The sequence below is a fragment of the Lipomyces doorenjongii genome (assembly GCF_038497915.1).
Source record: "Lipomyces doorenjongii strain NRRL Y-27504 unplaced genomic scaffold V1508scaffold_13, whole genome shotgun sequence".
Classification (NCBI taxonomy): domain Eukaryota; kingdom Fungi; phylum Ascomycota; class Lipomycetes; order Lipomycetales; family Lipomycetaceae; genus Lipomyces; species Lipomyces doorenjongii.
In genome coordinates, this window is record NW_027118080.1 from 302,421 (window position 1) to 315,914 (window position 13,494).

Sequence of the window (13,494 nt, forward strand, 5' to 3'; positions counted from 1 at the left end):
CAGTGCTCGCTATTCCTCGTCACTAGGCTGTGCATGCATCTTCACCCAATTCATTGAAAAAGTAAGAAGAGCTGGTTCCTTTCAAGTTTTACCTTCATCTGCCCAGCCTGACTTATCTTCTAACATAGATATTCATCTAGTATCTTCACTTTGCCGAGTATTCGAATTTAACGATCGAAGAGGAGAGCCGTCAGACCGGTTAAACATGATGTCATCCTCAGAGAAAGCCGTAAGGTCCAATGGAGAATTAAGACAACGCCGAGTCCCACTTAGAACGACAAGGAAGAATGAATCTGACGGCGCCCAGTTCCAGGGATCCTTCGCAGCAGGAACTCGACAGGATCAGTGGATTGTTGAAAAGGAATCCGGAACATGGAATGCTGTACATCAGTATGTAACTTATGGTTGGAACAAGAAGACCATATGGAAATCAGCCGTTTGTCCCCTCTTTCTGGATGTAAGTGTAGTAGCTAAATGCTTTAGAAGTTCATTGAATTCGTCGGAACGGCGTTTCTGGCCTACATCACAGCCATGGCGGGCGTAACTATTGTCAACTTCCAATCGCCATATCTGCCCGCCTATGTAGGAGCTATCAATGGAATTTATCTCAGTTTATTCATATACGGGACCGCTGCTTCATCTGGCAAGTATTCATAAGAATAAAAAATTAGGAACTCCGAACTAACAACTGTAAAGGCGGCCATCTCAACCCCATGATAACGTTCTCGACGCTCTTGGCTGGTTTGATAGAGTTCCCCCGAGCAGTGTTATACCTACTGGCGCAGACAGGAGGTGCTGCTCTTGCGGGCGCCATGATTAGAGGATGTCTGGGCGAAGCTATAACAGAAAAGTATAAAACACTCGTGCGATTAAAATGTTGTTCTACAATTGACGAGTAGTTGAAGATACCACGGTGGTGGCTGCTTCCTCAATAACAGCAGGGCTGATTCGTTGTCGAATGGGCAAGCGTTCCTACTGGAAACCATATTCGCACTTATTTGCATGTAAGAAGCATGAAGTCACGATTACTATATCTGCTGACCTTGGACCTCATAGTTTCCTCGCCTTTGGCGTCGGTCTCGACCCTCGCCAAGCACAGCTGTTCGGACCGAGTATTGGACCAGCGATGGTAGGCATCACAGTTGGAGTACTGATTTTCACTGCTGCCGGTCTAGGGTTCCCAGACTATTCGGGCCCATCATTTAATCCGGGCAGGTGTCTTGCTTATTCGGTGGCAAGGCGTGACTTTGAAAGTATGTTCATACCCTTGGAAGGATTTAACTTATGCTTATACTGATGTGTACGCAGACCAGTGGATCTTCTGGATTGGACCGGCGGCTGGTGCATTTGTACATTGTGCAATATATCGCACGGTTCCGCCATTTACGCTTGTTCGAATTTCGGATGAAGAATAATAAATTGACTTAGGTCTCAGCTGTCAGTCGCGCCACTGACGTCCGCGGCTTGGCCGGTCGCGGGGGGCCCATTCGTTGCTTTTCGTTTGGGTTGTTGGTTCATTGTTTTCCTCTATAGTCTCGATCCCAAGTCGATTCCTTAGTAATCACGTTGGACACACAAATTTGCGGAATTATCTTGAGTCTTTTATCATCGTAGCCTAAAAAGATCGAGGCACTGTTTACGCTTTGGTCCTAGATAAGGTGTAAGGGTTAGGGGTATTTTTGGTAATACATGGTCATATCATCAGGGGCCAAATCGTATCATATCATACGAGTTTGGGCGCGTATGATATGATATCAAACTCGTATGATATGATATCATATATGGTAATATGTATTACCATATGGCTCATACTACTTAACACACTGGATGTTTGTCAATTCCGGCGATGTCCGCAGAACCTGAGCGCTTGTTTTCAAGTGCAAAGATAAGAATAACGGACCGTAGGAATCGACTTGGGATCGAGACTATAGAGGCAATTGAGTGTCTCAAATCGTGGTTGGGTAAAGATAGCACTGTATCTTTTGCTGACAGTGGTCTCGATACGTCCGGAGGAGTTGAATGTTCGTTAGCTTTTGATTTTTAGTTTTTTGTTGTATGCCTTTGCCTTTTTCTTGTGCTTGTTGGCACCTTTGGTATTCGCAAGAATATATATATAGTACAACGTATTCAAGGCCCAAGGTGGACTTGGGCTGAGATGTCCTTACACGATGTCTGACACTAACGAAGTAAAAGGGGGCTTATTTTAGTCCGACGCAATATTTATGACTGACAAGACCCTGAAACCCTGTATAAATTGATCACGTGATTCATATTGTGACATATATTACTATATACGATATCATACTATATCAGTCTCATATGATACTAGTTCAAACGAGCTCGTATCATATACGTATTGGTTTGACAAAATGAACTCATATATGGTAATATCATACTACTTAACACACTGCGTTAGATACAGTTTGCAGACATCAGTACTCCATGACGCACCTAAGAGCGCCAGTCTCGAGAAGAACACCCAGAGACATCGTCACCTTCAGACATGAAGCTTATGTACTTTATCTACATTGAATTAGGTTCTAGAAATTCCATACAAAGCAAGATAACGAAGCGTCATGGTATCGATCTCGATTTTCCACCAATCACAGGCCTACTCGATAGGGGGTCGAACCGAACCAGAGCCCGAACCACGAGACTGAGGATTCCTCCCGCCACATGCAATTATCGAATTGATTTTCTTGCGTGAATAGCGGATAACGAGACGTTAAAAGTTGGCACAGGCGAATTTGGGTGTCGGCTGCCAAGTACACAATGCTGCTCTTTCGTTTGGCATCGTTGCCTTTTTTCGTCTTTGCGTTGGGTACACATAAAGCCATCAGAGTTTCAGCCCTTCCACGCTTGATAGACCGCCAGGGACGATGAATAGGAACACTCATCTAAAAATAGTTGCCGCTAAATTAGTAGCCATCAGAGAAAGTCTGTTGGAGGTAGTTTTGTTATATTTTAGACGTCGAAGGTTACATCAAACGTGGTACACATTATATCCGCCATCGGCATCCGCCAATCCAAAGGGTCGCGGATACGTATCCGCGGCGGATATCCTATTCGCCAAATCCGCCTATCCGCCTATCCGCCTACAGCCCTGTAGGCATTAGGACATTATACATATGCCTGCTGCACGGCACCTAAACCTTGAGCTTGTATTTATGATCCTAACCTTCGGTTATTAAATTCGTAATGTTGATGACGCAGGTAAAGTAGAGCTTAAACTGCTCGCTAGATAGGGCCTGATCAACTGCATACGATTATGGCTTAAGTCGCGGAACACCTGGCCATAACTTGCCCTCCAGAGTAACAAAGTAGATCTTAATCTAGCAATAAGAGCTGATGCTATGTTTACAACGTATTCGATCCGATTTATGTATTATTATGGAGGGGATGAATAAATTCTACGTATGTCTTTGGAGGGTAATCCTATACTCAACCGAGGACAAATACATCATTGCCTTGTTTATGTAACTTTCAGCTTCAATTATTGGCGCTTTTGGCGATCCCCCCACACATATTGCGGTAATTAGCGCTGAGCGACTAACTGCAGTGTACGCGTGATTGCATCTGCGTAGCTCCATTAGTTGCCAAATAACGCATTGGAGAGACAAGCCGTAGCTTCTATTCTGCATGCGTTTTCTATGCCATGCGTACTCCTCGACTAACAAATCACCATGCAGTGTTGCTTGCTTCCAGCCACCCCGTTGGAACAGTTCTGCTATGTACAGCAACGCTACTTCGCTGCACTTCGATCGTCTCGACACCGCTCTGCCTCCTGATAATCAAGACCTACGCCTGAGCGATTTATCCGCTGGATGAGAAGCCATTACCTTCTAACCCTATGTAGTACTCTGACGAGCCGCGGAGAGAAGTACACAAGCGCTTTGCGGTGATTCAGTTGTTACGGCATGCTCTTTCAGACATTGGCGGTTATGTTGGAGTCTTTTGTCTATGTCGAGACATTTCCTGCCACTTGGGACGACTATGCACTAGGCCGCACGTTACTTACGACTTTGCCTAGTACGGGATGGCGGCAACAGTCTTGATTCTCGTGCTCACAGCGTTGCTTACCCGATTAGCATGGTGCTAGCCGATGTCCCGCAAACAACTGCTGACTGCTTTTTCACTTCGATCTCTCATATATGCTGTAGTTCTTATGATATCGCCCCGTCCCCGGTCGTATATGGGTCTGCTGGGCTGGCCTTCCTTCGTGCTGATGTGGACAAATCTACTTCTCCTTTTGTTTTACAAACCGGGTTATCGCTCATCATGCCTAATCAACATATCCGATCTGCGGTCTTCCGTGTTAGTCTCTCGCGTACGCTGACCTCTTTGAACCCACGGAAATCTGTGCGGTTGTCGCTACTTGCCATCGTTATCATTACTATAGTGGCTTCGTTTAGCTTGTTCCTGCGCATTAGCAATATTGATGACTCAGTTCAGACATTCTTTCACATCGTCGATAGTACTGGCAATTCCACAGCAAAGTTCACCTCGCTGTCTTCCGGGGGACACAAAACGTCAGCGCTTTCAATTGGGAACATTACAGTGGCAGATGCTCAGAATGAAGGAGGGCTGGCGAAATTTCAGGCGCAATCCGACATGGAAGTTAGGCTTGGTGCGCATCCATCTCCACTAAGTTTGCGGCGATATTGCTCAAATCCGCGGCACAAACTCTCCAGCGCGAATTACCTAGTTTCAGCAGTAACAGACGAACGCACAATGACACGAATGAACTTTAACAGTGCTCGTCAAGATCGATATAATCCGAATATCCTGCCATTTCCCAAAGACTACAAATATCCCTACATTGGCTTCGCGCGGCAGTCCCCCAAAGCTGTTCTTTATCACCACGAGGTCGTGTGGTGTGAGATGGATTGGAGCGCAACACCAACGATCGGCTTGAAGATTCTTAAGTGTGTTCAACCTGCTCAGAAATTGAACTTAGAGGAGTGGACTAGCAAGCAGGGTTCATGTACGTCCATTCCATTCTTGTCATTGAAGCTTGGCCATTCGGACCCGCGTATAATGTTCTCTCCACATGGTGAGCCGTTGATGGTTGTGGGAAATAATGGAAAGGCAAATTGCATGGGCCAGTTTGTGATCGACTTACGAGTCGTCATTCCAGGTTTGAGCACCAAGATGAAACTGGATCATGTTCCCATTCGGTATGGTCATCAGCTGCTGTGTTTGTATTTGCAACGACCTAATGGTTCTATAGCTATAAGACCCTCACAGAGCTCCCTCGTCCTGAGTACAAGGAGATCGAAAAGAATTGGTTTTTGATGTGGGACGAAGCCAACATCGGATATGTTCAGCACGAGAGTGAGCGTCGTTCCGTCTCTGCCCTTAACGCGTCGCCAGAGAAGCAAGTGAACATAGCGACACCGGGGATCTCGAAATGTTTGTCTGCGCTGAAACGCCCTATGAAAAAGGACAAACGGCAAGGAAATGACATTCACCAGGCTACGAACTCACTGCGCGTCACATTGTGCGATTTCCCTTGTATCCCAACAATTCATAACACTGTTATTATCGAGCTGCTGCATCTGAAGTACAAGAACGTGTATGAGCTATTTTATAGGCGATATGCGATTATCATGAATGCTACGGCACCGTTTAATATCATTGGGCGGACCGGCAATCTCATGTACGCGGGCACCGATGAGAAAGTGATGTTGTACTCAGTTAGCATAACCTGGGACCACGACCATTACCGGGAACATGATGATTGGGATGAAGAGGTGCATGGCGGTCACAAGGTTAGAGCTCTTCCAGATGTATCGGATGAAAGTGAGGAAGAGATGGTAACAAGCAGTGAGAAATTATCGTCGGTCTCCGAGCGCGGGGTACCTGCGAAGTGGAAGACTAGTGGCACTATAGACTCTAAATCAAGTGCAAAATTGCGGCGACGAGCAATACCAGCTGGTGTTATTGATACCCACGTCGACAATGAGGGAGCTGCGTCTGTCTCCGCACTGAACGTTATAATAACATCTACGCAATTACCAGTTGCAACCACCTCCGTGCACTCAACGGCGCCGGCGTCGTCAGCATCCTCGCGGCGGAGCGAGTCGCCTAAGCCATCACAAAGTTCTGATGACGGACTTGCTATGTCTCGGACAGAGACTGTTAGTGGTCCGACAAGTAGGCCAGAGCATGCCCAGAATTCGCTAGTTAACAAATACTACCATGGCTGGCTTGACGACATGATCATGATCAGCATAGGCATCAACGACAAAGAATCTGGAGTATTGCACGTCCGGGCACGGGATATATTAGAATGCATTCATGTGTGCGAATAGTTAGAGACCATTGAAGTTAATTACGTGTCGCAGTTTGTACCAGTCGAGATTACTTTCTTGTACACTATTATTGGATTTGGACTATATCAAAATTATATTTTTATTTGGCATATTTGTAATGTACGTGAGATGAGCAGCTTGTTGGGGTGCTAGGTGCGCTGTCACTCGAAGTACGTCATCTGGCAGACTCAGCCTTCCATATAGACATCTAAGCATCGAAACGCCGTCTTGCACCATGTTCAAGTATTAGGCTATTAGATACATCTTAAAATCATTAGTGAACGGCTCTTGGCGGTCAGCGATACTTCTAATAACACTCAGCCGGCAGCTATCAACTTAGCTTCATTACATGCCGCAACACAGAAAGTCGACATGCAAGTGTCAGATTCATAGACTCATAGACCAGTCACCATCAGTCTGCAAACTCCGACTCCGCCAGCCAACTAAGTCCGGAGCACTGCGGATAAGCCGGCAAAGACAGTTTCGGATCCGGAGTTAGCCGCGTTATGAATTTCCGGATCCACCGGCACCTCGCCCCTCAGGGCAAGCACTGCAATGCACTCTACGCTTCTAGACGCCACGCGCGACTGGTAGTGCTCAAATGCCGGATTCTTAACTGACAGTGGAGATTTGCACTGTGATATCGAACAACATTTTCAGAAGGGCCATTGAGGAACCCTCGCCATTGCAGATGGTAACGAGCTCTTGCTATGGTGAAAAATGAATGCGAATGAATATTCAAAAATGGCACTTGCGGCCCGGGTTTGATGTGCGTCCAGGCGTCTTCTTTTTCTGTCGAGAGACTCTTGTCCACTGTCAGAGACGTGGTTGCCAACACCAATTTTAATATTCTTGCGACACCGTCTCTTTAATTCTAATGATTTCCAATTGTCTATGGGTTCGTAATTTGAATACGAATATATTCGTCATTTGTGTCCACCTCTACCTGAAAGATTTGACTGTCAAAATTATGATTGACAACAAAGGGAGGATAACGTACATATGTAGCGAAGGATAGGTACAGAAATCTAAAAAGATAACTATTTACTGAAGACTCCGTTCAACAAGATTTTCTTTGCAACTCAAAGCCCAGTCGAATGAGCCCGAGACGCTTTTAAAGGAGAGAATAACGTATAAGTTCTATAGCGTCCAATACTGATTTATACTGAAGGGCAGGAAATCTTTCATATTCTTATCCTTATCCGCCTTAAAATTTAGCAAAGTAATCGAGATGATCTATTCTGAACTTTCTTCGTGAAGCAGGTAGAGCAGGATAGTATTGGTTCAGGAGCACATTGCTAAACAATAATATCTCATATTTCTGTTCTGTCATCGCCGGCCGGCCAGAAGCGCCGCTCTGGATTTGGGCCTGACGCAGCCGGTGCTGCTGCAGAAAGATGCACTTTTTTTCGAACAATTTATTCAATATCGTTAATGAGTGTTGCTGATCCAACACAAATGTGAAATAGCAATTATCAGTGAACCGTTCAAGCTTCATTAGCCATTCCACGAAACCAGCCCCTATGCCGACTTAGTTCTATAGCTGTACTTTTTGTTTTGCTAATGCTTTTCTTGCCACTTCTTCCAGCACCTTCAAAGCATCCTCTTCCTTGCCAGAGGGAACGAATATGTGGTCGTGGAAATATCCACTCACCACGTTGGAACTGATATTTCGTTCCGTCAATGCGGTCGCGAGGGTCGCAATTAGTCCAACCGCCTCAAGGCTGGAATGAACTTTTAAGGTGATCATTCGGCATGGAAATGTACCCTGATAACCATGCGATGCCGCTAACGCCTCAGTAGTTACCATAGTTAGACCTTCAGCCTCCTGAAACAACATCTGCGGTCTAAGCGTAGTTGGGAAAGACAGAATAGATTCTGATATGCTGAGAAAGACAAAGACTTCAGGATTCAAGGTTGGCTCCATAGAGGCCAACAACTTAGTCAAATCAACTTCTCCTTGACTTGAGTTCATGCTGTTGGTGAAAGTGACGTGGTATACGTCTACCGACAGATGTTAAGGGATGGATGGATACAAAGATGTGCTCAACTAAAAGTACCGGGATGTGATCCGAGAAGTTTGACTCAGATCTGGGGATCGTCCTTATGTACGTAAGGTATAGTCTATATTAATCGACTTTTGAGCCAAAAGTGTCACCCCTATTACATCTACCACGGTGCATGAAGTTGTATCAATCTAAATACCGCACCATGTCATGATATTTTCACGAATAACGAATATATTCGTGTTCGAATTAAATATATGAAATTCGAATACGAAGAGTTACGGCTGCACACTATATCGCTGAAGGGATACGATATCGCCAGATGAATAGTCCCGGTGATATAAACGCGATAGTGTCGCCAAGTTTTAGAGTCGCCGAATTTGCACGTTTAAGAATTTCATGCCGGTTTAGATAATAAGGCTGTCAACAATATAGTGCACGCCAAATGCAACGTCTCTGAAATAGATATTTAACTATCTACTTCACGATCTGTGGATAGTTTTAATCTTTTGGGGTCCTCAATTGGCACGGTGCAATAATCGGCAGGTTAAAAAGACTACCCTGACCCTGGGATTCAAGTCGAACTCAGGTTAACACATAGATTTAGCTCAGACTGGTACAGCCTATGTAATATAAGGTGTTTGTGTCGGTACGCAAGCCAATTAATGTACCGCCGCGTGTGCGGCTCATTCCTGTATACTTTTAGGGCTCTGAACGTGGGTTTCAGGGGTTGTTTACATCGTGGTGTTCAACCCATCCAAGGTCAGTTCGATTTGTGATGACAACATAATGATCCAAAGAGCGTGAGCAACAACAGAATATAAATAAATTAGCGAATGTTTTGGCACACTAATTTCGAGGTTTGCCTGTCTCCCAATGAGTTATCATTGGTTTGACGGAAGCATAAATTCCAATTCGGCCCAATTAGATCGTGGGCCGATGTAGAATCGGGTCTGTTTGTCAAAAGCAATTCAATTTACTTATCCAACCACAGATGTATACAAATATATAGCCACTTCCCGCGGTACCTCTCCTTGTCGTAAGTCGCAACCTGTCCCGTCGAGTTCTAAGCTTAGCAGGTAGCTTTAAGTGGTCGCGAGTGCATCATTGCCTGCGGCTCTGCCGCCGTGCTTCCTCTCCTCGGTCGAGCACGATGCGTGCTCCGTCGATATCTGCTAAAGTCTCCGCAAGCGTGACGAGCATACTTAACTACGCCTGCAGGTGCATCCCAGGCATCTCAACGTTGCTCGTCATAGTGTTCACCTTGGTTGAACATGATTCTACTGGCTTCATAGTGCTCACCCTGGTGTACCACCTGTTGATCGTTGCATTCAGCGTCCGGACATGTTACGGCATTTATGCTACGCGGAGAGGCATGATCAAAACTGCCAAGCAGTACAGCCTGACTCCGATTCCCGTCAGATCCCTACCTGCGGTGGGTTCCGATCTTAGAGGGTCCGATGTTTCTAGTGATATCATTACCGAGACCGGGGTGAGTAAGGATACCTCAGGAGCGCCGATTCATGCAATATTTCTGCCAAATTATAAGGAGCACTTGGACACTTTGCGGGAGACGCTGAGTATGTTAGCTAGTCATTCCTTGGCTCGTTCATCATATGATGTATGTTAACATGTATATCAACGCAACCAGTGCTAACATGCATTAGGTATATCTTGCCATGGAGGCTCAGGAGCCAGATGCAGAATCAAAGGCCTCGACGCTGATGTCCGAGTTTTTCCCTCTGTTCCGATACATTACTTATACAGTGCACCCCGGAGATTTGCCAGGCGAAGCTCGAGGCAAGTCTTCAAATTTGGCGTGGGCCACTCGTACCGCGTCGCGCCGATACCTTATCCTTCGCCAGTCCAACGTCGTGTTCACGGTAATGGATGCCGACACGCATCTTCTCTCAAGTTATTTCCAGGCAATCTCAGCACACTGCGTGTCGAAAGGTAGCGATAGCTTTACAATGTTTATCCCGCCTATTGTGTTCGACCGTAACGCAAATAATACTTCGCCTATTGTCAGATGCGCGGACATGTACTGGTCGGCAGCCGGTATTGCAGGCTTATACGAAACGTCACAGATTCGGACGCCCACATCAGTATACTCTGTCACGATAACTCTCGCGCGGCACGTTAATTTCTGGGACCCCGGTCCAGAGGCAATTGGCGAGGATCTCCACATGTACCTGAAATGCTTTTTCCGAACTGGCGGTCTACTGAACACAGTACCGATCTATAGTCCCGCGTCACACTGTAACGTGGAGCATAGTGACGCGACCACAAATATGACCATCGACCAACGATGGATGCTGTCTTCGCAGGCTCGATTTAAACAGGCGTGCCGTCATATGTGGGGAATAATGGACTCAGGGTATGCTACTCGTCATACCATCTCGTTGATTCTGGGCCGGAGTGAAACTGCCGAATCTTGCGCTGAGGACGACCTTGCGGTTGCGGATGAGAAATCGTCACTTGATCTTCAGGAGAACTCATCAACACCAGCAGGCGCATCGAGGCCGCTTCTACCCTCAAGAATCGCAAGTCCCATTCCGTGGCAACGCGTAGTGATCCTGCTACATCGTCTTTACGAAGCGCACTTTCTTCATGTACATTACTTCATAAACGGCTTGGCATGCTCGTTGCTTCCTATGGTCACCGACATCCCAGAGTCATCTTTGTTAGGGATAGTACTAGCTTTTGCCAGTTACCTTCGGACAGTCGCTTTCTGCGGCGTGCTGCTCCAAATGTTCCTCTACGAACGTCTGTACTCCACAGCTCTGCGCCTCCGCCTGCACTCCATCCAGATGACCCTCTCCTCTCCGTCGTTTAACATCTCGCCAATATCCAAATCGTCAGCCAAATCTATCCAAATTGTTCGCCAGTCATTGAAACAGATTGATGTATCCCGTCGCAGTGGTTGGATAAGTTTGTTCGACTCCATCCTTTTCCCGATCGCTGGCACCTTTTATGTCATGGTTCCCTCTCTTAAAGCGCAGATTTTGCAGTTTTGGAGCACCGAACTTGTGTATGAGGTTTCATCAAAACCGGTTAGATCGAAATAGATTTGTGCTGGACAGCAGCTTTTGAAAACGATACGGACCTTGATCAATCACAAATCGAGTGCCGTACAGTACTTTAAGCTGTCAGTTAGACGAATATTGCGTTGTCGTTTATCAATGTGGTGACCACAGACAAAGCTTCTGTGACTCATGCCTTGAGGTTTAGTGTCGTTCCCCCAACCCTTATATTCGTGCTACGGGTAAGTTCTCAAAGTTTGGCTTTGCGTTGGGCATAAGGATATGTCAGGACGGCTAGTATATCTCGGCTTAGGCAAGAAAGATAATTGCGAAAGCGGGAAGGAACAAGTCAGGGCGCACCCGGCGAGGCACCCTCTCTGCCCCAGCGTTAGGCTAGGGCATTGCGTTACCCGGTCTTTATGAGACCGGCATACATTTCAGATCCATACGAACAAAAAAATTTTTAAATAACTTGAAATACAATATAAGGGGATTTTTCCTACAAAAATAGGTAACATTACACTCTTCAGCACCTGAATGTGCTCGAGTGCACATGTAAGTCAGTGAATGGAAACTTAATCAAAAATCGTAAGAGCATGATTGCTCTAAAGCCTCATTCGTTCGCATATGTTGGATATCTTATCCCTATGGTCTAAACTCAGATCAGATTTCTATTTACTCATAATTTGGCCTATTTTAGCAATATCAAATTATTTATGTTCATGGGGATATTGCTGATGTCATCAAGAAAAAGAGTCTCATTTCGTCATGAGACCTCTCATGGCATTTAAGCAAGTCATCTCGAACATTATCCATCAGGTTTTAACTCCTATTATGAGGGTGCCGCTCATGCGTATCATACCAAAACAAGGCGGTGTATTTTTCGAGGGCATTTTTGATATTTGCTCAATTGTGAAACAAATTAAAGGCCCAATGGAGGCGGGCTGCGGAGATTCCTACATTCTTCACCGACCCAGTTCCAGAATCTCTCGAATTAGGGATCGGCACGGATACACGGATAACGGATATATCCACGGATGTCCGTGAAAATTACGGATACGGATAGACATTAGGCGGATACGGATACGGATACGGATAAATCTTGATTAGTCATATCCGTGGATAATATCCACGGATATCCACGGATAAGACACATAAATAAAGTTATCTTGCAAATTATTATCGAGAGGTATTAAATTTTTCGGCTGTGTCGGGAAATATTGCCATAAAGAGCAACCAGGTTTACGCAGTAGATTTTCGAAGAGCGTCGTAATGTCGTCCAGCATTCGCAGCGCAGATTCTGAGCCGCAGCATCGACTGACCGGATCCGGCGATGTGATTTGTCGGTGGCTGATTGATATTCACAAGTCACATATCGCTGTGGTCCCAAAGTGGATCTTGCATATGTATTACTTTATGTTCTGTTCTTTGCGCGGTTTTTGCCATTATCGACTGCCCATATCCGGAGATGTGGTCTCGGTCGTGGATTCTATTGGCCCTTCTATTGGTCCCAACAGTGGATCTTGCATATGTATTCCCTTCAGGACATTTATGCGATGTAAAACTACTTCCTTCCACAATATAGTGAATGAGAAGTCTGTAATATATAAGACTCCGAGAAGGCCGACAAACTCAGATGGATCAAGGTCTTTAACTTGACAGTGATAAAGCAAAGCTATTGGATCATTGTCGTTTCCCAAAGTAACATGGACTCCAGTTATCAATCTCAGAATACACAACAGCGTCCGCCTAGAGCGAAGCGTCTTGATTATCATGCGCTGAATACCGGCACTGATAGTGAAGGCGACTCTGACGAAGGTCCAAGATCCCATTCTCGTCGCCGCCTTGAGGCGAGTCAGACGAGTACAGCATTTTCAGATGACATTATATCCCCTGATGAATCTGGTTCCCAAGTTCTCGCAAGCGAGAATGACAGCCATCTGTCCCTTTCGCCAGTCGTTCGAAGAAAGCCTATGCCGCCAAAGTCATGGGTGTGGAAGCACTTCCACACTACCAGGCTCGAAACCACATATATCCACAACGAAACTAACAAGATTCGCTCGGACATGCTGATTGTGTGCACTCGCTGTTCGTGGTCTACTACGGAGGCTGTTCTTCAAGGGTCATCAGGAAATCTGAGCACACATCTCT

The 13,494-nt window shown here is 45.8% G+C and overlaps 5 protein-coding genes across 5 annotated transcripts; 4 read left to right on the plus strand and 1 right to left on the minus strand.

Moving 5' to 3' along the window:
* Positions 1 to 208: 208 nt before the first annotated feature.
* On the plus strand, positions 209 to 1,415 carry V1508DRAFT_396349 (aquaporin-like protein; the record flags this gene model as incomplete). Its single annotated transcript, XM_066938097.1, has 6 exons — positions 209 to 457; positions 484 to 643; positions 697 to 850; positions 906 to 1,004; positions 1,057 to 1,253; positions 1,309 to 1,415. 6 exons carry the CDS (start codon positions 209 to 211, stop codon positions 1,413 to 1,415), a joined length of 966 nt encoding a protein of 321 aa, XP_066797121.1.
* A 3,316-nt stretch (positions 1,416 to 4,731) lies between these two features.
* On the plus strand, positions 4,732 to 6,314 carry V1508DRAFT_351901 (uncharacterized protein; the record flags this gene model as incomplete). Its single annotated transcript, XM_066936832.1, has 2 exons — positions 4,732 to 5,177; positions 5,231 to 6,314. 2 exons carry the CDS (start codon positions 4,732 to 4,734, stop codon positions 6,312 to 6,314), a joined length of 1,530 nt encoding a protein of 509 aa, XP_066797122.1.
* Positions 6,315 to 7,851: 1,537 nt separating this feature from the next.
* On the minus strand, positions 7,852 to 8,289 carry V1508DRAFT_351745 (ACT domain-containing protein; the record flags this gene model as incomplete). Its single annotated transcript, XM_066936825.1, has 1 exon — positions 7,852 to 8,289. The coding sequence occupies one exon, from the start codon at positions 8,287 to 8,289 to the stop codon at positions 7,852 to 7,854; it is 438 nt and encodes a 145-aa protein (XP_066797123.1).
* Positions 8,290 to 9,276: 987 nt separating this feature from the next.
* On the plus strand, positions 9,277 to 11,717 carry V1508DRAFT_454786 (uncharacterized protein). The gene is made up of 2 exons (XM_066942595.1): positions 9,277 to 9,941; positions 9,988 to 11,717. Exons 1-2 carry the CDS (start codon positions 9,474 to 9,476, stop codon positions 11,386 to 11,388), a joined length of 1,869 nt encoding a protein of 622 aa, XP_066797124.1. The 5' UTR covers positions 9,277 to 9,473; the 3' UTR covers positions 11,389 to 11,717.
* Positions 11,718 to 12,839: 1,122 nt separating this feature from the next.
* V1508DRAFT_49514 (uncharacterized protein) lies at positions 12,840 to 13,494 on the plus strand (the record flags this gene model as incomplete). The annotated part of the gene is made up of 1 exon (XM_066942936.1): positions 12,840 to 13,494. A coding segment is annotated over exon 1 (445 nt), but the record flags the coding sequence as incomplete, so codon positions are not given.